The sequence below is a fragment of the Podarcis cretensis genome, assembly GCF_951804945.1.
Source record: "Podarcis cretensis genome assembly, chromosome: 6".
Lineage (NCBI taxonomy): Eukaryota > Metazoa > Chordata > Lepidosauria > Squamata > Lacertidae > Podarcis > Podarcis cretensis.
In genome coordinates, this window is record NC_137175.1 from 97,288,745 (window position 1) to 97,312,950 (window position 24,206).

The 24,206-nt window shown below is 45.0% G+C and overlaps 1 protein-coding gene across 2 annotated transcripts in view; it reads left to right on the forward strand.

Moving 5' to 3' along the window:
• ASTN1 (astrotactin 1) overlaps window positions 1-24,206 on the forward strand; it is a 237,384-nt gene that overhangs the window by 199,807 nt on the left and 13,371 nt on the right. For both annotated transcript variants that reach the window (XM_079981107.1, XM_079981108.1), the window contains exons 17-19: window positions 14,194-14,462; window positions 16,008-16,141; window positions 19,358-19,509. In XM_079981107.1, the coding sequence (XP_079837233.1) occupies window positions 14,194-14,462; window positions 16,008-16,141; window positions 19,358-19,509 (555 nt within the window). The remainder of the gene's footprint in view (window positions 1-14,193; window positions 14,463-16,007; window positions 16,142-19,357; window positions 19,510-24,206) is intronic.

A 24,206-nucleotide genomic window follows, 5' to 3' on the forward strand; every position in this document is an offset into this window, starting at 1 on the left:
CCAAGAGATTGGACCCTTTTTTTCTAAACACACACACAAAACCCCTAGGAATGACTCTTGTGGCAGCTTCTGCCGTTTCTGGTGGTTAAAATCTTGTTAAGCCTCAGGAAATACTTTGGCTTATTTTCCTTCTTCGCACTTTTCTTTTTCTTTCTTTTTGTTCTTTTTAATAATCCGATTTCTAAAGACTTGGTAAATCCAATTGATTGCTGGCTTACCTGCAGAGGGGGGAAAGGGAGAGTGATCGTGCATTACACTGAGGTGGATTTGATGAGTTATCCCCACTGACACTTATTTCTGTGATTTTTGGATGTCACAGGGACACCTTGGAACAGGGACAAATCAATGTAAAGCATTACACACGACTGCAATGGAACCAGGTAGTGCTGTTTGCCAAGAAGGATTTAAGGGCTGTAGCGACTAACAAATTGAACATGATTCAACAGTACAGTACTGCGGCAAAGTGCCATTCTAAATTTATTAACAGAAGAGGGATCTTCTCGCTTAGACTCTGGAAATCTAGAACTGCTGGGCTTAGCAGTGCTGAAGTTTTCTTTGATCCACTGTCTTCACTTCTGATTGGGGAACCCTTCCAGGGTCAGCACAGTCGCGGCTCACTTGTCAGGGTGGGCACCATAATACCAAGGGCTGCAGACTCTTGGACCAGTGCAGTCTTGAGGCTTAAGTGCTCAGAGCATTTACTCCTACTCTATGCCAGCTAGGAGGGACGTGGGTGGCGCTGTGGGTTAAACCACAGAGCTTAGGGCTTGCCGATCAGAAAGTCGGCGGTTCGAATCCCCGCGACGGGGTGAGCTCCCGTTGCTCGGTCCCTGCTCCTGCCAACCTAGCAGTTCGAAAGCACATCAAAGTGCAAGTAGATAAATAGGTACCACTCCAGCGGGAAGGTAAATGGCATTTCTGGTTTGCCAGAAGCAGCTTAGTCCTGCTGGCCACATGATCGGGAAGCTGTATGCCGGCTCCCTCGGCCAAGAAAACGAGATGAGCGCTGCAACCCTAGAGTCGTCCGCAACTGGACCTAATGGTCAGGTTAGCTTTTACAGAAGCTAGCAGGTATGAGGGGCAGGGCCCCACAGCTAGAGAACTCCCCATGGCTTGCCTCTTGAGCTGCCCAGTCAATGCTCAGTCTGCAGGTCACTTGCAGCTGCTTCTCTTATCCGAGAGCTAGTTTGGCACACACAGGTCCTGCGACTCAAAATGCACGTTATACGAAATTGTATTATCCGAACACGAGGAATTAGTACCCAAACCTCGCTATGCACACCACAGATTCAGATATCCAAACACCAAACCTGAATGTGGTACTGTAAACAAATAAGCAGTCTTGAAGAAGCAGGACTTCGTTGTGTTTTGTTGGCACACAGCAACTGCTTCGTCAGAAACCATAGCTGGACGGAAGGGGTTGGGTCAGACAAATAAAAGAGCATTTCCCCCTTCCTTGTCTGGCTTTTGTAATGTTTCAGAGGGTTTTCCCAGGTGGGTTTTTTTTTTTGGTCATTTGGGAGTCAAAATTCCATGGTTAGAAAATTTCCCATGGGAATCAAGGGAAATTGTTAATTCAATATGTGAACGCTTGCCTAACAAACCATTTCCTGAAAATGCATTGTGTTTGGATGGGGAGTGCTGTGTGTATTTTCTTTAATTTTAATTTTTGAATTAAATTTCCATATCACCCTTCATCCAAGGATCACACGGTATTACCATGTTGGATTGGGGGTGCACAGATCCAAATCCTGACTTTGCTATTTATTAGATTTATATATCGCCCTTCATTATAAAGGGTGGTAAAATACAGGATAAAAACATGAAAATAAGTAAAACAAAAACAGCAAAACAATTCCCCCACTCCCCACAGTGCCACAAAGCTCGCTGAGTGATCTTGGGGCCCTTTATCCAAGCTAACCTACCTAACAATATTTTTGTGAATGATAAATATGAAACAATCCATATATACTAGTGCTGTGTGTGCAGAAAATTTCTCTTGCATGTTTTCACGTATCCTCCATCCATCAATGGGAAAAGAAATTGCATTTCAAAAAAATCATAGGGGAGAGAGAACTTTGGTGAAATTCTCAAGGGTTGGGATGCAGGACTTTTTGTGTGTTTTATCTTCCTTAGTTTCAAGGTGGGCGAGGAGTTATTCCTTCATTCTATAAATCATCTCCCTGATTGTCTGCCCTCTGCAGCCTTCCTTGCCTTTCTTGAAAATGCCATGACATCCTCAATTGGGCTTTTATGTAAGGGCAAGAAGTTAGGATGGCTTCCTCCTGTGTGCCTGGCAGCTGTTCGTTGTTATTTCTTTAAGTGAACTCTTTTTTGTTGTTGTTAAAAAGAAATCATTGTAGTATGTAAAAGGTAAAATGAAGGACTTCCTTTAAAAACATAATAAGTGAGTGCATTAATGTCATGCATTTGACAACTAGTCTTCCTGCACTTCAATTAAACCTCAAGGGATGACATTGGGGACTATCTCCTCCCATGAGCTGTTGTTGTTTTTTAATAGAGTTTTATTAGGGCTTTTCAAAATACAATAAGAGAAAATATTAAAGAGAATAAAGAGAGAAAGAAAGATTTTTAAAAGGGCTTCCAACTATCCATCTGTCAGTTATATACAGTGCTTTTTTTCCTGCAGGGAGGTGGTGGGATGCATAACCCTAAACATTTTGTGATCCAATCTAAGTTTGGCCTCATTGAGTATTTCAATATGAGTAGGGAAAGGAGAGTACCCCTAAACATCTTTTTTAGAAAAAAAAGCACTGGTTATATATACAATAATTATTCAAAATAGTCAAATGTTCAATCTAGACTAATATTCATCTATTCCTCTCTCTGCTAGATATTTTTCCAGTCTTCAATCCAGGGCCCTCCGGTTCATCCATTTCTTTTGATGCAAGAAGTCCAAAGAAAATTCTCCAATTGTGCTAATCTATAAAAATCGACAAGAGTTCTTCTCCAGCAGTGGCGTAGCGTGGGGGTGCAGGGGGGGCCAGCCGCACCGGGGGCAACATTTGGGGGGGCGCGCTAGCACTCGCAGCTCTCTGCCCCTACCTGGCTCACTCACTCTCTCTCACTGCAGTGCTGGCTGTGCGAATCCGATCCGAGCTGCCGGGTCGCCGCCCACTGTGGAGGGGGAGGGTGCCAGGCGTGCGGTGCGGTGCGGAGTGGAGAGAGAGCGAGGGAGGGACTATCTGGGGGAGGGACAGTGCAGCGGCCGCCCAGCGCAGCGCTGAGCGCGGGAGAGAACCACACCCGACCAGCCCAGGCAGCAGCAAGAAGAAGCTGGCAGCGGCGGCAGGTTAGGGGTTAGGGGCGCAAATTACTTGCCTTGCCCTGGGTTAGGGGGCACAAATTACTTGCCTTGCCCCAGGTTAGGGGGCGCAAATTACTTGCCTTGCCCCGGGTGCTGACAACCCACGCTACCCCGCTGTTCTCCAGTCCAACATCACGGCATTACCTCCAGTGTTAGGAAACCTTCAATCCTCCTTCTTTATTTCCTCACTGTGTTTATGTATTAGGGCACAGAGTTGTTTTTTCCAGACCTGGAACCTCAGGTATTCAGGAAGGCTGCAGTGGTCTGGGTAAAATGTGTAATCATTAGAATTAAGTGCAAAGGAAAACACAACACCATTTATGACTAATAAGCACATCAACCAAAACACACATGCCTTCCACTTATTAGTGTCCTGGACCCGTGTCCACCTTGCAAGCACAGGTCCAAAATGGGAGGGAGAAAGCAGCTGGCAAGGAAAGGATAAAGCATTGTGGCAAGGATGTGACCGTTTGACCTATCACGACATACAGCTATGGTTGGCCTTTACTGCTGTGTAGAGTCCTGGTTAGGAGACCTTCCTCTCTTTTTTGCATTAACTGGGATGGTATACTTGGATTCACTCAGAGGCTTTCTGTTTCCTTTTGCTGTATCCTCCCCCACCCCACAGTTGTGCATCAAGCACTTTGAAAACACACGGAGTTTTTATCCTTTTCATGTTTCAAGCAACACCATTCATAACCTCTCTTACTTTTTTAGATTTCGCGTTTTCTCTTTTTCTTCTCCCCAAGTTTCTCGTTTCAGCTTCTCTTCACTCCTGTCACCTGCCATGTCCCCCGCTTCGTTTTCTTCCTTTCTCTTTTCCCCCCTCTGTGCACGTCAAGAGCTTTATATCGATTGAAAAATTGCAAGAGACAAACCATTCTCTGTCACCGCTGCTTTGTCCCCCGAACCTGCTAAGCAGCAATTCAAAGCTGTCCCAAAGTGGTCCATTTCCAGCACGATGGGGTGGCTAAGAAATGCCCTGCATCTTCTTGGCTCCTTCTCCCCCCCTCCCCAAGTTTAGCAGCCTTGTTTTCTTTGTGGGGGTTTCTTCAATAAGGGACTGACAGCAGACTATTCCTTGCAAAACATTTAGACATGGGCAGTAAAAATTGGGGAGGAAATGGTCTTTTCAGCTCAGGCACAAACTTTTATCTAAACCCAGTCCTTATAATAAGACTCAGTTGTGCAAAATTTTTCTCTCTGAGGTGGGATTAAAGATTTACTGGGTGAACTGAAACCATTGGTACTATTTAGAACCTTGTGGGTTCCTTTCTGCCTCGTAGTGTTAGCCGTGTGTTTAGAGCTGCATGTTGCAGCATGCTGGTAGAAAACCTGGCCTTAAGTTGCCAGGATCCCAGAGTTAGTGAAGGGGGACAACTTGCTGCTTTGATTGCCTTTCTCTCCAGACCTAGGGTGTGCCTATCAGCTGACAGTAGAATTTCCATGTCTGTGTGGTCGCCTGGTCTTTGTGCAGCACAGCTGTACGGGTACAAGGCTTAAGACAGAGTGGTTCAGCAGCAAGGATCTGTGGATCTGCGTTTTACTCCAGGCATGCCTTGGACTAGAAGTGGCCAACTCTTTGGCTCTCAGGAGCTGGACTTTCCTGGTACAACTCTGCCAGGAGCAGTTACACCTTCTTACTATAATGACTTCCTGCCTTTTCCATAGCTGTTTGGCCATGAAACACTTGGCCCACCCACCCATGTTTGAGAAGCTGAGAGCTGTTTCTCCCATTAAAAGCTTCTACAGTGATGCAAAGGGCTCAGCCCCCGCCCCCCTAGTTCTCCAGTGGTTCCTGGAAGACAGGCATGGTCCAGTCTTCTAACTACCTCACGCAGGGTGGAGGGACCATCCTGTTCTCCAGAGCAGCCCTGTTTCTTGCTGTGAATAGTCTGGCTGAGCTCCCAGAAGTCTTCTTGCCCCCCCCCCAACTTCTTCCTTCTCCATAGATCTTTACTACACTGTATCCCTATTTCTGGTTTCTCTACCCCTCACCCCACCCTCCACTTTCCAGCTCAGTGAAGGGCATGGGAAACACTTCAACGCCGGCGTTCTGTTCAGTTGGCACCAAAAGTCACAAAACCTAAGTGCAAAGTCGATTTGACGAAAGTAGTTTGTGTGGGCATGTGGCACAGAAGGAACTCTGATTATCCAGCATTTTTCCAAGCAAACACCATCAAGCAGAGGTAGCCACAAACACAGAACAGACATGGGTATTATAATACATTAATTCAATATCCCTTCCCCCAAAACACTGGGATTGAAGAGCCTTAGTGAAATCATTCCTTCTGATTAGAACCTAGACTTGTCAGTCACAGAGCAGATCTCCCTCTACCATGGAGGTTACCTCATTTGGAGAACTTGGGGAGAAATGTTTCATATTTTGCAGACATACTGTCTGCTGCTTTAAAAACAACAACACCTGAATCTCCAAAGCATTGATTTTCAGAGAGAGCTCCAGCTTTGGCTTATACAAGCCCCAAATCTGTCTGAAGCAGCCTTGCTTGGGTTTTCAATTGGGATTCATTCTCTTTGCATATCCCTAATTCCTACATTGTGCACATGAATGCCCTGTGGTGGTAATTCAAAATAATGCTCAAATGCAAGGGAAGAATAAGATAACCCACAACTGCTGTTTGTAGGCAATGTTTCAGCAGAATGTTAGCAAGAACAGTGGAAAAATGCAGATTCTGAAGTTAGCAGGTGAGAAGTAGCACAGTTGTCCCATTGGCTTCTGGCAGCAAAATCTGGCCTGTTGTGGGGGGAGGTCTTGGCACAGGAACCTGGACAAGGTGCTGCCTGGACCTGCAGCATCCGGAGTCTGAACCAGTACATTAAAACTCTCAAACATTCCCTGCAGCCTCCTGCAGCTGTGCAAGTTGGCAAACCCTGCAAGGCATCTGGATATGACCCAGATGAAATCCAAATGTTCCCCTTCTCTGTTGAAGGATGTTGGCATCTCAGAACTGACAAGCAGAGCTTAACCTTTCATCTCAATACAATGACTCTTCCTCCCCTACAGAGGAAGGGGCTTCCTGCTGTGTGCACAGTCACATGGCTCTAGCTCCACGACATCAATGCCTTTTGCTCTCTATAAAGTGGAAAGTATCTGCCAATCTCTCTTTTCAAAGCCATAAAGAAAATGAAACTTGCCAGTAGATCAGACATGTTGCCTGGCTAAAGCTATGTATGGATAACAGAGAAGGTGTTGGCTGCACTCTGGATTAATGTGGAAAAGGTACTAAGCTCCGCCTCTTTGATCTCACCAGGCCTAACTACTTGGACCCGCCCTCTCCCTGCCCCCATGACTGGTGTTACGGAGCAAAGACGTTTCTCTCCTTGTTTCATGCATTTAAATTGAGGAGCTGTCCAACAGACAGCAGAGCTATGCAAGCAGGAGAGCCCAGAGGGTGCAGATATTTGTAGGTTGGTAGGTTTTTAGTCTTCCCTTCCTCCCAAAGGAAGGAATTGTGCCCTTTCCTTCACTAATGGAGGTCAACGTACACAACGTAACCCTTTCATTGTGAGCAGCAACATTCTTAAAACAAGTTCAGGGATTATTAAATGGAAGCTACTGAATTAACAGTTTGTTAATGGCCATGGATCTTACATGGACCTTGACTTTAAGGGGCATCGTGCCTTTCAGGTTCAGTATTTTATTTTTAGCATGCGTATGGTTTCAAATTGGATGGGGGACCATTTGTTGAGATTCCTGCAGTGCAGGAGGTTGGACTGACTGACCCTCAGGATCCCTTCCAACTCAACAATTTGAGGGTCCCTCCTCCCCTCCCCCCACCCACAAGCTCAGAGCAGCATATCTGAGATCATGTCGTTGTTATCTTCACAGCAGCCCTATGAAGTAGACTGACTTACTTCAGCCAGTTTGAGCTCCATGTATGTGTGAGGATTAGAACCCAGGGCTCCCTGGGCCATGTTTGAACATCTTATCCCATGGATTACACTCGTCTTTTAAGTTCAAAACTGTGCATTGTGAAATACAAGAACTCCATATCAGTTTTGCTTCTTGAGCTGCCAGGGTCAGGTCTAATCTTCATAGATAGGTGGATGGCAGGGGGGACGGGGACGGGATGGAAGCCTGGCAACAACTGCACACATCAGGGTACACACACACAACCTTGTACCGGCACACCTTTAGTTGTGCTGGAATACTTTCCTTGAAAAGTGGACATCTCCTCAAATGCTTCTGCGCCATTGTTTAGCAATTACATATTTCTGGGAGCATTTATTCCAAGAGACGAGAATCATCCAGCTCCAAAAAGGGGAGCTCTGTCTGAGTGGCCCAACAAGCAGTCCAGAAGCAGAGTGGCAAATGAGAATGGCAATACTCACTTTGCACATGCAACTCTAACGTTGACACCGCACCATCCTAGCTTCAGTCGCAGCTACTGCCGCCAGCAGGAACAGTTGGCATTAAATTTAGAATAGAAACCAATTAAAAGATAACAAGCTAACATAAGAGAACATATGCTCTGGATAGCAAGAATCTAAGTGTTTAAAAAAACATGACCTCCAGCTATCACCAGGGAAGTTTAAATATTGGTTCGAAAGGCCCACAAAAGTATTTCAAAGCAGATATATCTGGCTGCTGGAAACTACTCTGACCTTGGCCAGGCAATTTGTATTAATGAGGGAGAGTTGGGTCAACAGGGTGCTTGGAGCAAAGGATCTTAGAAGATCTTGAGCAGGGAAATTAACGCCTTGATCTAACCAAAAATACAAATTCTTCTCTTGCGGGTAGGGAGGGAGTGAGACCCTAGCTTCTGTGTTCAAAATAAATTGCACAGATGAATAAGGCTGTGTAAATAGACTTATTTTTGCATGTATGTGCCCAATTGGCATCTTGCCTCCTAAATATCGTACATCAGCATTTGTATAATACATAAGTTTTGTGAGAAAGAGAAATGGGGTGAGAAAGAGGCAGTAGAAGATGACAGGCAGGGAAATGTTTCTGGCAATTATAATAGAGGGACAAATATTCATTTGTACCAGGCCTCGGAAATAGAATGAAGTTGCAGGTTAGCTACTGTCAGCTGAAAAGTGTTGTTTGATTGCTGCCAGATATTCCACAAAGTCATTTGTCCTATGCAGCCATTGCTCTCCAGAAGGGGCAACATGACTACAGAGAGGCTGTTTTCATGTGGCTGCTTCCAGCTTCCTTCACGTTCAGCAAAACGTGCAGGGTTCCAGATTGCGTGGGGAGCGTGAGCAAGTGTGACAGGCCTGAACCACATGGACAGCTGGAAGGTGCCATGGAGCATGCTCTCTCGTTGCTTCTCCAGACAACTAAGAGGTGAACAGGGCTTTTGTGCCAGATGCCTTTTGATTTGCAGCTTGCCAGAGAGTGCAAGCAATGCATGTTCTCCCAAAAGTCCCAATTTCCACACCCCTGTGCTTGACAAAACAACAAGCAGGTTCCTTGTTGTTTTCTTTAATAATAATAATAATAATAATAATAATAATAATAATAATAATATATTATTTATACCCTGCCCATCTGGCTGGGCCTCCCCAGCCACTCTGGGCGGCTTCCATAGAAACCAAAAATACAGTAAAATATCACACGTTAAAAACTTCCCTGAACAGGGCTGCCTTAAGATGTCTTCTGAATGTCAGGTAGTTGTTTATCGCTTTGACATCTGCTGGGAGGGCGTTCCACAGGGCGGGCGCCACTACCAAGAAGGCCCTCTGCCTGGTTCCCTGTAGCTTTGCTTTTCGCAATGAGGGAACCGCCAGAAGGCCCTCGGCGCTGGACCTCAGCGTCCGGGCAGAATGATGGGGGTGGAGACGCTCCTTCAGGTCTACTGGACCGAGGCCGTTTAGGGCTTTAAAGGTCAGCACCAACACTTTGAATTGTGCTCGGAAATGTACTGGGAGCCAATGTAGGTGAATCTTTGGGATTCACACCCTCCTCTGAGTCAATCAGGACAAGTTGGGAGCTCATTGGGATTTGCAAAATCAATGTTTGTGTTCTGAAATGGAAGCAGTTGGTGAAATGGAATAATTGCTTTCCTCAGAATTTTAAATAGGGACCGCCCTCTCTAAAGCTCTTCGTTGTGCCTGGTCCTCTGATTACAGAGAATATCAGTCTTGGGAGAGGAGATGCTTAAGGTGAAAACACTGGCTCCTCACAGCTATGTCAAGATAATTATTTGCATGTTAAGGCTGGGGGAAAAGTTGTGGCAGGGAGCAGATGCCACGAAATGCAATAATTCAATAGGTTGGGGGGGGGATAAATCATAGACAGTTTCCATTAAAGAACACAGCACCTGCTGGTTACTGGGGGTGGGGTGGGGTTGTATGCTGTGCTAGGACAGGTGGACACACTTTTAATTTGATATACCAAGACACTTACTCTATCCTTAAGCAAGAGCGCATTCTCAGAGTCCCTTAACACAGATCAGTTAGGCCTTAACTGTTAAGAGATCCTGAGTATACATTCAGAGCTTTGTAATTTTTAAGTGAAATGGAGGACCATGCGGCTTCTATAGAGGAGGGGTGGGGTTGTGGGGGAAAGACTTCTACAGACTGGTCAGCCCACCCCTAGAGACTGCCAAGCAATGCGGAAGTGTAAAGAAGCTGAAGGAACATTCTTTCACCTCTGGTGGACTTGCCCTAGAGTGAAGGTTTTCTAGGAAATGATTTATAATGAACTGAAAAAGGTATTTAAGTATACCTTCCTTAAGAAACCAGAGGCCTTTCTCTTGGGCATTGTTGGTCAGAGTGTGCAAAAGAAGGATCGAACCTTTTTTATGTATGCTACAACAGCAGCAAGGATACTCATCGCTAAAAGCTGGAAAACTCAAGAATTACCCACACTGGTAGAATGGCAGATGCAACTGATAGACTATATGGAACTGGCCGAGATGACTGGCAGAATCTGAGACCTGGGAGAAGAACTGGTGGAGGAAGACTGGAAGAAATTCAAGGACTATCTACAAAAATATTGCAAAATTTATGAGTTTAGAAAGCAGGAACAAGGGTCGTGAGGAAGTCCAAAGATGAATGTGAAATGTGGATACTGGAAAAGACTGTGTTACTATCTATGTATTGTATTGTTAAATTAAAATTTAATAAATATTATTAAAAAAAAGAGAGAGAGAGACTGCCAAGCAATGCATGGATAGTGTGTGGTTTTTGCTAAGGTTGCTGTTTTTCTTCTGGCCTGCTCTTTACATTTCTGGGTGTCAAGCGCCTGTTTAGGGGCAGCTGCTCAGAATTAGCAGGGAAAAGTGACAATAATATATTTGGTGCTATTTTACTGCACATTTAAGTGTGTGTGTGTGTGTGTGCGCGCGCGCGCGCGCCTAGGGCTTACTGATCAGAAGGTCGGCAGTTCGAATCCCCGCGACGGGGTGAGCTCCTATTGCTCGGTCCCTGCTCCTGCCAACCTAGCAGTTCAAAAGCACGTCAAAGTGCAAGTAGATAAATAGGTACCGCTCCAGCGGGAAGGTAAACAGCATTTCCGTGTGCTGCTCTGGTTCAGCAGAAGCGGCTTGGTCATGCTGGCCACATGATCCAGAAGCTGTACGCCAGCTCCCTCGGCCAATAAAGGGAGTTGAGCGCTGCAACCCCAGTCGGTCACGATTGGACCTAATGGTCAGGAGTCCTTAGTGTGTGTGTGTGTGTGTGTGTGTGTGTGTGTGTGTGTGTATGCGCGCTCAGAAAGCACCCTTTTATGCACTTAGTGGAGATTTTATATAATCCAAATGCTCTTTCATCCATCTAGACCACTTGCCATCTACATGCATATCTTTCCCATCAGACATACAATAAAGATTTCAGACCTGTCATGATCTGTAATTTTATAGCACCATCTAGTGTTCATAGGCAGCCTTTTCTGCTGAATGCATTACTTCATTTTACTTCCCTTTGTGGAAGGAAAATAGAGCACCACGTTTTTATTAAAAACAAACATAGAATATTGGCAGCATCTGAACCATTGCTTTGCACCATTGTTCCTCACTGCATGCAAATGGGCATATTCAAAGGTAACAGAGGCCCGTTGTGTCACATCACTAGCAGAGTTGGCTTAATTGTCTGCATTATTCCTGTTTCAAAAGCACCGTAGCCCTGATTCAGGTATAGTGGTCCTGCCTTCAATCCCATTGAAATCAATGGCACTTGAGTTGGTCATCATGACTTAATTTGCTCTGTTGATTTCAGTGGGGCTCAGTTATGACTAACTGTCCTGGGATAGCACCTGTTTTCCTTATGTCAACCCAAATTATCTAAAAATTAGAGCCATGTTGAATTAGAGCAGGGGTTGTCCGCCTGGTCCCTACCGCCCACTAGTGGGCGTTTCAGGATTCTAGGTGGGCGGGAGGGGGTTCTATGGCACAAGCTGAACCCTCCTTCCATTGAGCACTGGTGGGCGGTAAGGAAATTTTACCATCAAGAAAGATGCATTTAGTGGGCGGTAGGCATAAAAAGGTTGACTACCCCTGAGTTAGAACAAAGGTCCATCTATTCCTGACAGTGGCCAATAGGATATGTCTGAGAAGCCCACCATTCCCCCTTCTCTCTTTGTGCCACCCCTCTTTTTCTGACACCCACTTCTCTCTCTCTCTCTCTCTCTGTCTGTCTCTCTCTCCCCTTTTTCTGTTCTTCCTCTCCCGGCCAATCCTAATGGTCTGACCAGTTTGAAGTCCATATCGTGATATCAGTTTCATTCTTTTTGACCTGGCAATATATCGTGAATCATGATGTGTGTGTGTGTTTGCTAAGCAAAAATCGCAGTGTGGGAAAACCATGAAGCCAGCCAATGCATAGCTCCATAGCTACATCCTTATTTCAGACGTTGTTGCTGTATTGTCACATCGTGATATTTAGCTGGTGACATATTGCGATGTTGATAGCCAGATATCGCCCAGCCCTCTTTGACCTTTTTGATATTAAGTGGTTGTGGTCTGGCTGCACATCATTTCCCCCCATATGTCTTCACTGCATGTGGTTCTCAATTTAGAAACACAATTTTTCAGCATGCAATGCAGACCAAGAACCATTGTTGCTTGCACTTGGTGCAATTGCCTTAATTGCACATCATTCCCCTTTTCAAAAGCTCAACTTTTCTAGTGCTTATCTAAATTACTGTTGCTCAGCAGCCACCCCACCTCAATTTGGCATTTTTCAGTTCTTCTGCTTCTTCAGAACATTTAACTGCCTATGCAGGTTTTGTATGGAAAATCAAGTGTATTTTGCACCATTCTTAAAAAATGTGGAATGAGACCAGACTGAAGGTTACTTGAGGAGCCATGCACTTAGAACCAGCAGTATTCTGGGAGGAAATAACCCAATTTCACATTTAGACTATTGAATCAAGATTTGAGAAGCAACAGCATAGTTCTTGCCAGGATTAATATTACTATTATTATTAATTTCAATTCTATATATACTCCTTTATATTTTAAAGAAAAAATCTCAAAGTGGTTTACAACACATTAAAACATCAAATCAATCAATCCAGAATAAAACATTGTTGAAGAAAGTCTAAATATAAAGTATACATTCAAAGCAACATAATTAACAGGAAATGAAAATATTATCTTAAAACATTTCAAAAGAAAACATTGCTAAAGGAAGTCAAATACAAAATGCACATTTAAAACAGCATAATTAGCAAAAGGCTAAAAAGATTATCATAAGCGTACAGACTAAATAATCAATGTTGGAAATGTAAAGAAAAAGAGGGTACCTTCCATCATATGTGGTAGGTTTGTAAGAAAGTGAAGGCTTTCTGGGAAATGATATATAATGAACTTTAAAAAGTGTTGAAATATACATTTGTAAAGAAACCAGAAGCCTTCTTAGTGGGTATTGTAGGTAGAGAAATACATAAGCAAGATAAAACATTGTTTTTGTATGCAACAACTGCAGCAAGGATATTATTGGCCCAAAAATGGAAACAGGAAGAGATCCCAACAAAAAAAGAGTGGCAGATGAAGTTAATGGACTATGCCGAGTTGGTGAAACTAACTGGGAAAATTTGGAACCAGACCTTTTTGAAAGACTGGAATAAATTTGCATTGTATTTGAGAGACGATTGTAAACAATTGACATTGTTAGTAGGGCTACAAGAAGTTTTGTAAGGTTAGAGATATCAATTATTACCAACATGATGTTTAAATGGTGTATTTAAGATTTGGATTTAAGGGTTATAATAATGATAATAACAAAATGCAATATCAGAGTATAATTAAGGAAACCATTATTTGAGGAAGAGAGAAGTCTCAGGCCAAGTGGTTTTTATATATTATATGTATGATGGATGTTTTGTCAAAAAAAATATTTATAAGATTTAATTTTTTAAAAAATTAAAAAACTATCATAAGCATAGAACATACATTTCTGCTGCTGTCGCTCCCAATCCTGCCAACGGTGGTTCATGGCAAGCAGCACCTGTGGAAGCTCTGACTCGGTGACTTGGGACTGCATTAAGAGACAGCCGTAATGGTCTCTGGCCTTTTCAGCAGCCTTGGCTTTTTGTAGCTGGAGTCAGTCAGGGGCCTGCCCTCCCAGCCCAGGTGGGAGAAGGCCTCTCACTCAAGATGAATTGGTGCTCCTGTTTGCTGATCTATGTATGATTTTGAATACCAGTTTTAAAGAAGAACATTAAGAAGTTGGAAATTATTCCAAAGAGATCTATGTTCTGGAAGGCCAGTCATCCAGGGGAAAGCTTAAAAACAAAACTAATGATATAAGCTTGAAATCTGCACCTGGTTCTTGCAAATGATTGCACACCCCTGTGGGTGCAGATGTTTTATCTCTCTAGTCCAGGGCACCATGAAACTTGACCAGGTCACTACTCACCTTTTCCTGATTCTATCCAATCACAAATCTTACAGGTAACTCCCCATCAGATGAGTCTGAGGAGCGTGAGCGAGATCCCAGGGTCCTTACGTTTCCAGAGTACATAGCCAGCTTGTCAGAGTCAGGAACCAAGCGCATGGCAGCCGGCGTGCGCATGGAATGCCAGAACAGAGGCCGCTGTCCATCATCCTGTCCTCTGTGTCATGTATCCTCTGGCACAGACACTGTACCTGAGCCTGTCCTCCTGGAGGTCACAAAAGCAGCACCCATTTATGAGCTGGTCACCAACAATCAAACTCAGAAGGTGAGTGGCTTTATATGGGAGGCAGGACTAAATTTAGTATCAGTGGCTGCAAATAAGTGAGCATTCTAAAGGGGGACAGGCTACTCTCTTACTCGGTCTTAAGTATTCAAATTTTCATATAAACAAGATTGCGTGTCGAGGTCCTCCAAACCATCCATAAATAATTCACACTTCACACATAATTTTTGTTTAAGGTTTTTGCCATATTTTTGGCCCCAACTTTATTAAAATACATAAATGTGAGTGGTTGCTTAGGCATTGGTTATGGCTATCTGTCCCCACGCCCAGGGACAGAACTGACTTCCGGATTCCAGCGAAAGCCAGTAAAGGAAAACAATATTAGGGAGAGCATGGAGCCGGGCACCAGACCCTCACCCCGCCCCACTGCATGCTCCCGGGGGCTTGCATGGCCCTAAGCCCCCTTCAGGGGTACATACGAAAGAATGGCATGCTCCTGGATTCCTTTAATGGAATTCCCTTGCAGCAGCAGTATTGGAGGGGCAGGCACAGCCAATGCTTACTCCTCCACCAACCAATTTTTAAACCAATGCCTAACTGCAACCTTACAAGTTGTGACGATTTGCTACACAGTAAGCAAAAACCAAATGGCACCAGCCAATCAGCCAATTGGACAAAATTCCTACCAGGCCCCTGCCCCAAAATCAGGAGACCCCATGACAGGCATAGCAAGGTCAACCAAGAGCCCTAAATTAGGGAGGGTGGGCGGGTGATCCCCAGCAAAAGAGCCCAGTCAGTGCTGCGTTACTTCATTTTATAACCTTTGGTTCAACCCCCTAAATGGCAACACCAGAATTTGACCATCAACCCAACTCGGATGGTCATCCAAACTAACCCGCCCATCAACAGAGGGGTGGCCTGCCAGACGCCACCGCAACACGTGCTCTCTATGAAGGAGAACACGCTTTATCTGAAGGGGGCAGAGGGAGTGGGAGAACACACGGTGACATTTCCAGTCTTCTCAAACCATGATGGCTAGAAACAGACTTGAAGCAGAATAACTTATTAAAGTCCTTATTAAAATCTCCCCACCTGAATTACTTTCTGTTTGCAGAAGAGGGCTGATATGTTAATGGTTGGCTGGTCTTCTGTTATTGAATTCTGAACTTCTGTTTTGATCACTACACGTGTGCAAGTTTGTTGCACATTGTACCAGAGGCGTAGCGTGGGTTGTCAGCACCCGGGGCAAGGCAAGTAATTTGCGCCCTCTAACCCGTGGATTTGCGCCTCCTAACCCGTGGCTTTGCGCCCCCTAACCCTAACCCCCAGATGTTGCGCCCGGTGCGGCCGGCCCCCCCTGCACCCCCCACGCTACGCCACTGCATTGTACTCAGTGACCTAGTCCTAAACCAAACCATGGCTTAGTGTGAAAGGAGCAAACGATATGCAGGCCTCTCAAATTTGTCAGAAGGGCCCCCCTGCTTTGCAGCCCTTGGGTAGGATGAAAATGCAGCTCATGGTGGGGATTTTCTTGATGTTCCACCTGTGCTTTTCCTCATTCCTGTTCTCCTTTTATTTCTCTCTCAGCTGTTGCAGGAGGCCACCATGAGTTCCCTATGGTGCTCAGGCAGTGGGGACGTCATCGAGGACTGGTGTCGGTGTGACTCAAGTGCCTTCGGTGCTGATGGGCTTCCAGCCTGTGCCCCCCTCCCACGCCCTATGTAGGTATCCCCACCATCAGTTTGCAGAATTGAGATTTTGCTAAATGTCTTTTGGGAAACGTGGCCTCGTGTGATACTGTTCGTTATAGCAAATATTCTTCTAGCACCAGAAATAAAGAGAGAAATAATGGCTGAAAACTGAGGATCTCACCTTTCCAAACAGAGTTACCTCTCTTGAGTCTCTTTCACAGAATCATGGTGGTGGATTTGATCAGACTGTTCCTTTTTGAATCTGGTGTGGGAGAGAAGGCACACGATATTTTCGATCGTTCAGACCTGGAGGAGCACACGGCGGCAGTTCTGTGCTATATCAATCACTGCACAGACACTGTCACAGTAAATAAATCCATCCGGTTTTATCCCAATCAGAAACCCTGGATGAATAGAGAGGTCCAGTGCCTGTTGCGGGAAAGGAATAGGGCTTTCAGGTCGGGCGAGGTGCAGCTTTACAGTGTGGCAAGAGCAAACTTGAAGAGGGGTATTCGACGGGCAAAACTGGTCTATAGGCAGAGGATTGAGGATAATTTAAGGAGTAACAACACAAGACAGATGTGGCAGGGGATTCAGCATATTACCAACTACAAACCTAACCTTGGTGCTGTCGATGGTGACCCTTTGCTGGCGGAGGAGCTTAACTTTTTCTTTGCTCGCTTCGAGAAGGAGCCACCTGAGACGCCGGTATTACAGCCACCAGCCCATAGGGGCCCCTCATTCACTGTAGAGGAGCATGAGGTGAGACAGGTATTGAGGATGGTGAATCCGAGGAAGGCTGCTGGACCTGATGGCATCACGGGAAAGGTGTTGAAGGGCTGTGCGGATCAGCTGGCGAAGGTCTTTACTAAGATCTTCAACAAGTCCTTACACCGGTCTATTGTCCCACCCTGCCTGAAGTCGTCAACTATTGTTCCTCTGCCTAAAAAAATCTACAATCAGTAGTTTGAACGACTACAGACCAGTTGCACTGACTCCAATCATCATGAAGTGTTTTGAGAAACTGGTGCGCCGTCATATAATTTCCTGTCTTCCATCAACTTTTGACAACTACCAGTTTGCATACAGGGCAAATAGATCCACGGAAGACGCTATCACTATCACTCTCCATGCTGCTCTGTCCCATCTGGAGCAGCCGGGGAGTTATGTGAGGCTGCTGTTTGTGGATTTTAGCTCTGCTTTTAACACTATCCTCCCCCATAGACTGGTGTCCAAGCTAGAGGCGATTGGACTCTCCAACTCCACCTGTCTCTGGGTTTTGGATTTTTTGTCAGAACGTTCTCAGAGGGTTAGAGTGGGGTCACATATGTCCACAGCCCTTAGCCTTAACACCGGCTCACCACAGGGTTGTGTGTTGAGTCCCTTGCTCTATACTCTCTATACGTATGATTGTACAGCCATCTATCCCAGCAACAAAATCATCAAGTTTGCTGATGACACTACGGTGGTGGGGCTCATTTCAGGAGGGGATGAGTCCGCCTATCGGGACGAGGTGGAGCGGCTTTGTGTTTGGTGTGGAGAGAACAATCTGGCTCTTAATACGGCTAAGACCAAGGAATTGGTGGTGGATTACAGGAAAAAAAAGGCGGACATTCAGCCCTTGTATATCAAAGGGGAACGGGTGGAGAGGGTGGCGGAATTCAGGTTTTTGGGAGTGACTATCGATCAGGGCATGACTTGGAGCGCAAATACCACTGCTCTGGTGAAGAAGGCCCAGCAGAGAATTTATTTCCTCAGACTTTTAAAGAAGAACAATCTGAGTGAGAGACTGCTGGTGTCCTTCTACCGAGGCTCCATAGAGAGCATTCTCACATACTGTATTTGTGCCTGGTTCTCCAGTTGTACAGCTAGGAAGAGGAAGGTGCTCCAGAAGGTCATAACCACAGCCCAAAGGATTATTGGTCATCCTCTCCCATCTTTGGAAGAACTGTACGGTTCCCGTTGTCTTAGGAAAGCAAACAACATCCTGCAGGATGCATCTCACCCGGGATACAGTCTGTTTGCACTACTGCCTTCTGGCAGGAGATATAGAAACATCAAGTCAAGGACAAATAGACTGAAAAATAGTTTCTATCCAAGAGCTGTGGCCTTTTTAAATGCTGTAACTCGATAGTGTGACCTGGGAGTTTGATGGGTGTGGGTGTGGGTGTGGCTGGAATGTGGTTTGTTTGGTTGTTGTTGTTGTTTTGCTTTTGTTGTTTTTAAGGGATGGCATCCAATTTCGTTGCACTTGTGCAATGTTGCACTTGTGTAATGACAATAAAGAATCTATCTATCTATCTCCATGCCTCCAGCTCCTGACAGCCCCCATAATGCTGTTAGGAGGCCAGAAGCAAGCAGGGTGTACATCAAAAAGTGTATATCAAAAAGCGCAGGAAGGCACTGCCTTTCTACTCCATTGCTTCCAAAGGAAAGTGCATTTTACTGGTGTCTGTTTTTTATTGGGTCTTAAGAGTATTTCACGTGTATGTTTTATTGCTGTTTTTAGGATACTCTGTTTATGTCATGAATTTTCATGGCAGGAAAAAAGCAGGATGCAAAAAGTAAATATTAAATCAATATTGTAGTAAGCCTGCAAAGTAGGCTTCAGGTGCAAAGGCAAGCTTTTACTGTCCACCAGGGTAAAAAAATAGCAGTAACAACAACTGTTGGGAGTTCAAGGTTTCATAGCTTACTCAGTGTAACGAGTTTGATGCTGGTTGTTTCTATATTTCATTTTGGCCTTCTCCCAAGGAGTGCAGGGCAGTGGTCATTGTCCCATTATGCCCTCACCGTGGGAAGGTCGGTTGAGCTGAGGGGTCATAATGGAATGGAATCTGAATCTTCCTGCTGGATTAAGAGTGTCCATTTAATTGTCCCCATTTTGGCTTCTGTGTGAGGTGTGTGTCTGAAAGATCCCTAGTTGGGCCCTCCTCTGCCCACCCCCTCCTCTGCCCACCCCCTTTGCGTTGTGCACCAAAGACTGGGCATGGCAAAGTTCATCTCATTAATATTACCCCCCTAGCCTTGTGGGGGCTTGTAGGTACTTGAATAAGCAGAACACATTATTATTTGAGCATCGTTGCTCATCATCTGTTGAATACAGTATAGTGAAATGAAGGCAGAAGGCAGAAATGTTGTCAGAATTTTGCTAAATTTGAGTTGGCATTCCCATTAACATCGTCAGGAGACGCTTGCCAAGGGTTAGCCATAGCCTGACCTCTGTTTTTGCTCTCCCCTCTGCAGGTTGAGGTTGTCCACTGTTCATGAACCTAGTAGCTCCCTGGTAGTTCTGGAGTGGGAGCATTCGGAACCCCCAATTGGAGTACAGATCGTTGATTACCTCATCCGACAGGAGAAGGTGACTGACCGCTTGGACCATTCCAAAGTGGAAACTGGTGAGTGCAGTTTATTCTTTTGTAAATGCATTTACACAATTATTTTTGAAAATTTCTAAACGGTGTCTTTCATCCAAAACATGGATTCCAGGGTAGTGTGCATAAGAATTAAATATCGATGCAATATAACACCGTATTCTTAAAGGTAAAGGTACTCCTGACCGTTAGGTCCAGCCGTGAACGACTCTGGGGTTGCGTGCTCCAATCTCTCTAGAGGCCAAGGGAGCCGACGTTTGTCCGCAGTTTTTCTGGGTCATGTGGCCAGTATGACTAAGCCGCTTCTGGCAAAACCAGAGCAGTGCACGGAAACACCATTTACCTTCCCGCCGGAGCGGTACCTGTTTGTCTACTTGCACTTTGACGTGCTTTTGAACTGCTAGGTTGGCAGGATCTTGAACTGAAAACAGGAGCTCACCCCATCGCGGGGATTCGAACTGCCGAACTTCTGATCGGCAAACCCAAGAGGCTCTGTGGTTTAAAGAAGGACTAATACTAAATCACAGTGTTGCCAAAACAGTTTGTTCCAGTTTAGACAACAAAAAAGAGCTCCCTCCATAAGAGCATAAGAAGAGCTCTGCTGGATGAGGCCCAAGGCACTTTCAGGTGCAGCTTTCACAGGGTCCAGCCAGAGAGGGGGACCCAAGCACAATAATACTCTCCCAGTTGGGTTGTCCAGCGACTGGTTTTCAAAATCATACTGCATCTGGCAGTGGAGGGTGAACATAGACATCATTATGAACAACCATCATTATGATCATAAGAATCTCCATCGTTTCTCAACTGTTTGAGCTAGGAATGAGCCAGAATCATAGAATCATAGAGTTGGAAGAGACCACAAGGGCCATCGAGTCCAACCCCCTGCCAAGCAGGAAACACCATCAGAGCACTCCTGACATATGGTTGTCAAGCCTCTGCTTAAAGACCTCCAAAGAAGGAGACTCCACCACACTCCTTGGCAGCAAATTCCACTGTCGAACAGCTCTTACTGTCAGGAAGTTCTTCCTAATGTTTAGGTGGAATCTTCTTTCTTGTAGTTTGGAACCATTGCTCCGTGTCCGCTTCTCTGGAGCAGCAGAAAACAACCTTTCTCCCTCCTCTATGTGACATCCTTTTATATATTTGAACATGGCTATCATATCACCCCTTAACCTCCTCTTCTCCAGGCTAAACATGCCCAGCTCCCTTAGCCGTTCCTCATAAGGCATCGTTTCCAGGCCTTTGACCATTTTGGTTGCCCTCCTCTGGACATGTTCCAGTTTGTCAGTGTCCTTCTTGAACTGTGGTGCCCAGAACTGGACACAGTACTCCAGGTGAGGTCTGACCAGAGCAGAATACAGTGGCACTATTACTTCCCTTGATCTAGATGCTATACTCCTATTGATGCAGCCCAGAATTGCATTGGCTGGAAGGACGCATAGAAAGTGCCATTCATCCAGAATTGCATTGGCTTTTTTAGCTGCGGCGTCACACTGTTAGCTCATGTCAAGTTTGTGGTCAACCAAGACTCATAGATCCTTTTCACATGTACTGCTCTCAAGCCAGGTGTCACCCATCTTGTATTTGTGCCTCTCATTTTTTTTGCCCAAGTGCAATACTTTACATTTCTCCCTGTTAAAATTCATCTTGTTTGTTTTGGCCCAGTTCTCTAATCTGTCAAGGTCGTTTTGAAGTGTGATCCTGTCCTCTGGGGTGTTAGCCACCCCTCCCAGTTTGGTGTCATCTGCAAATTTGATCAGGATGCCCTTGAGTCCATCATCCAAGTCGTTGATAAAGATGTTGAATAAGACCGGGCCCAAGACAGAACCCTGTGGCACCCCACTAGTCACTCTTCTCCAGGATGAAGAGGAACCATTGATGAGTACCCTTTGGGTTCGGTCAGTCAGCCAGTTACAAATCCACTGAGTGGTAGCATAGTCAAGACCGCATTTTACCAGCTTCTTTACAAGAATATCATGGGGCACCTTGTCAAATGCCTTGCTGAAATCAAGGTAGGCTACATCCACTGCGTTCCCTTCATCTACCAGGCTTGTAATTCTGTCAAAAAACGAGATCCAGTCTGCCAGGACTTCGCCTGTTCTCCAGGAATTCTCAAAGATGACTGCCAGTGGTTCTGAGATCACATCTGCCAGTTCTTTTAATACTCTTGTAGTTCACCTGGCCCTGGAGACTTGAATACATCTAACTAAACTAGCCAAATATTCTTGTACTATCTCCTTAGTTATTCTGGGCTGTGTTTCCTCTGCTGAATCATTTGCTCCAAATTCTTCAGGTCGGGCATTGTTTTCTTTATCGGAGAAGACTGAGGTAAAGAAGGCATTGAGGAGTTCTGCCCTTTCTGTATCCCCTGTTTGCATTTCACCATCTTCTCCTCTGAGTGACCCCACTGTTTCTTTGTTCTTCCTTTTGCTACGAACATACCCATAAAAGCCTTTTTTGTTGCTTTTAACCTCTCTAGCAAGCCTGAGTTCATTCTGTGCTTTAGCTTTTCTGACTTTGTGTCTACACGTGCTGGCTATTTGTTTGAATTCCTCTTTGGTGGTTTCCCCCCTTTTCCATTTTTTTGTACACATCCTTTTTTAATCTTAACTCAGTTAAAAGTTCTTTCGATAGCCACCCTGGCTTCTTTAGGCACCTTCCATGTTTCTGTCTCATTGGTATTGCCTGAAGTTGTGCTTTTACTATCTCCCTCTTAACAAACTCCCAGCCATCATGAACTCCCTTTCCTTTTAGTATTACTGTCCATGGGATCTCACCCAGCACTTCCCTAAGTTTTATGAAGTCGGCTTTCTTAAAGTCAAGAAATTGAGTCCTAGTATGCTTGGCTGCTCCTTTCCGCTGTATAGCAAACTTCAGAAGAGCATGATCACTCGCGCCTAATGATCCTTCCACTTCTACCCCACTAACCAGGTCATCAACATTGGTTAGGACCAGATCTAAAATGGCTGTTCCTCTTGTTGCTTCTCCCACTTTCTGGACAATGAAGTTGTCTGCAAGGCCAGTGAGGAATCTGTTTGACCTTATGCTCTTGGCTGAGTTTGACATCCAACAAATATCCGGGTAATTGAAGTCCCCCATTACTACTATCTCCCTTCCTTTTGCATGCTTGGCCATCTGTTCCAGGAAGGCATCATCTATGTCCTCCGTTTGGCTTGGGGATCTATAGTAAACTCCCACAATGAGGTCACTGTTATTCTTCTCTCCCTTAATTTTGACCCAAATGCTCTCACTTTGGCTTTGAGGTTCTAAATCTTGGATCTCTTCACAGGTATACACATCCCTGACATATAATGCCACTCCTCCTCCTTTCTTGTCTGGTCTGTTTCTCTGAAATAGATTGTATCCCTTCATTATTACATTCCAATCGTGGGACTTATCCCACCAGGTTTCAGTGATGCCTATTATGTCATATTTAGTTTGCTGTACCAAGAGCTCAAGCTCATCTTGTTTATTTCCCATGCTTTGCGCATTAGTGTACAGACACTGAAGTCCATTAATCATTCCCCTGTGTCTCTTATTTAAGGATTTTTTCCTCCCACCACTAGGTCTGCGTGCTGTTTGCTCCATTTGGTCTATGACATTTGGATGATCATCTTCATCAATTGATAGACTCCTACCTTCAGGAGCACTGTCTCCCTCCCCCACATTAGTCAGTTTAAAGCCCTCCTGATGAGGTTTCTGAGATTTTTGGCAAAAACATTCCTCCCAACCGTTGTGAGGCGCAGCCCATCGCTTGCCAGAAGTCCATCTTCAAGAAACTGCAGTCCGTGATCTAAGAATCCAAACCGTTCCTGTTTACACCATTTGCGAAGCCAGCTGTTCACTTCCACTATTTTTCCCTCTCTCCCTGGGCCGCGTCGTTCAACGGGGAGGACATATGAGATGACAATTTGTGCATTTAATTGCTTCAATTTCCTGCCCAGAGCCTCGTAGTCTCTTTTGATCTTCTGGAGGCTATTGGCTCCCTCTACATTCAGCAGAGCTTGGTCCCCACAAAGAGGTCCAGAGTGGGTAGATGGGAATAAACAGGAGGGTTTGCAATAATTTCTGAAGACTTTAAAAAGTTTCCTTCCCCTTTATGTTTAAATGGCAAGCTTTGGTTTCATTGTGCCTCAGTATCAGCCTGTGTCTGACTTAAAAATGAAGCCCCAAAACGCCTGGGGATGATGCCACAATCATTTGCAAAGAGTCAGGACATTTTATGAAGGGAAATGGATGCCCCCATATTAGTCACCCTATTCTGTGCTCTACGTCATGATCACACTCATTTTCCTACATTGTCTTTTTGTGCAAACAATTATACAGGACTCACTTTTAGAGTTGCCATCAAAATTCGGTTTAAAGCAAAATTCAGGGTTTGAGTTTGAGGTTCGTTCTCATGCAAAGCACCTGAAGAATCTCAAAGGAAACAAACATTGGATAAAAAGTTCCAGATTCCTCAGGGCAAATGCAGGAGGGGAATGTCCAGCACTTCCATACGTTGCCATCGGATTTGAAATGAATTTGGAAGTTCATCCTCTCGTGGAATATTTGATGAAATGTCAAGGCTCACAGTTTGTTGGTTTGTTTGCTCAGTTCACAGTACTGGTTGTGTCATTTAAAGCCTTAAGCAATTTAGGACAGGGTTATCTAGAGGGCAGCCTCCTCCCATAGGAGCCTGTCTACATTCTTCAATGACCACAGGAGGTTTGGGCTCTCTG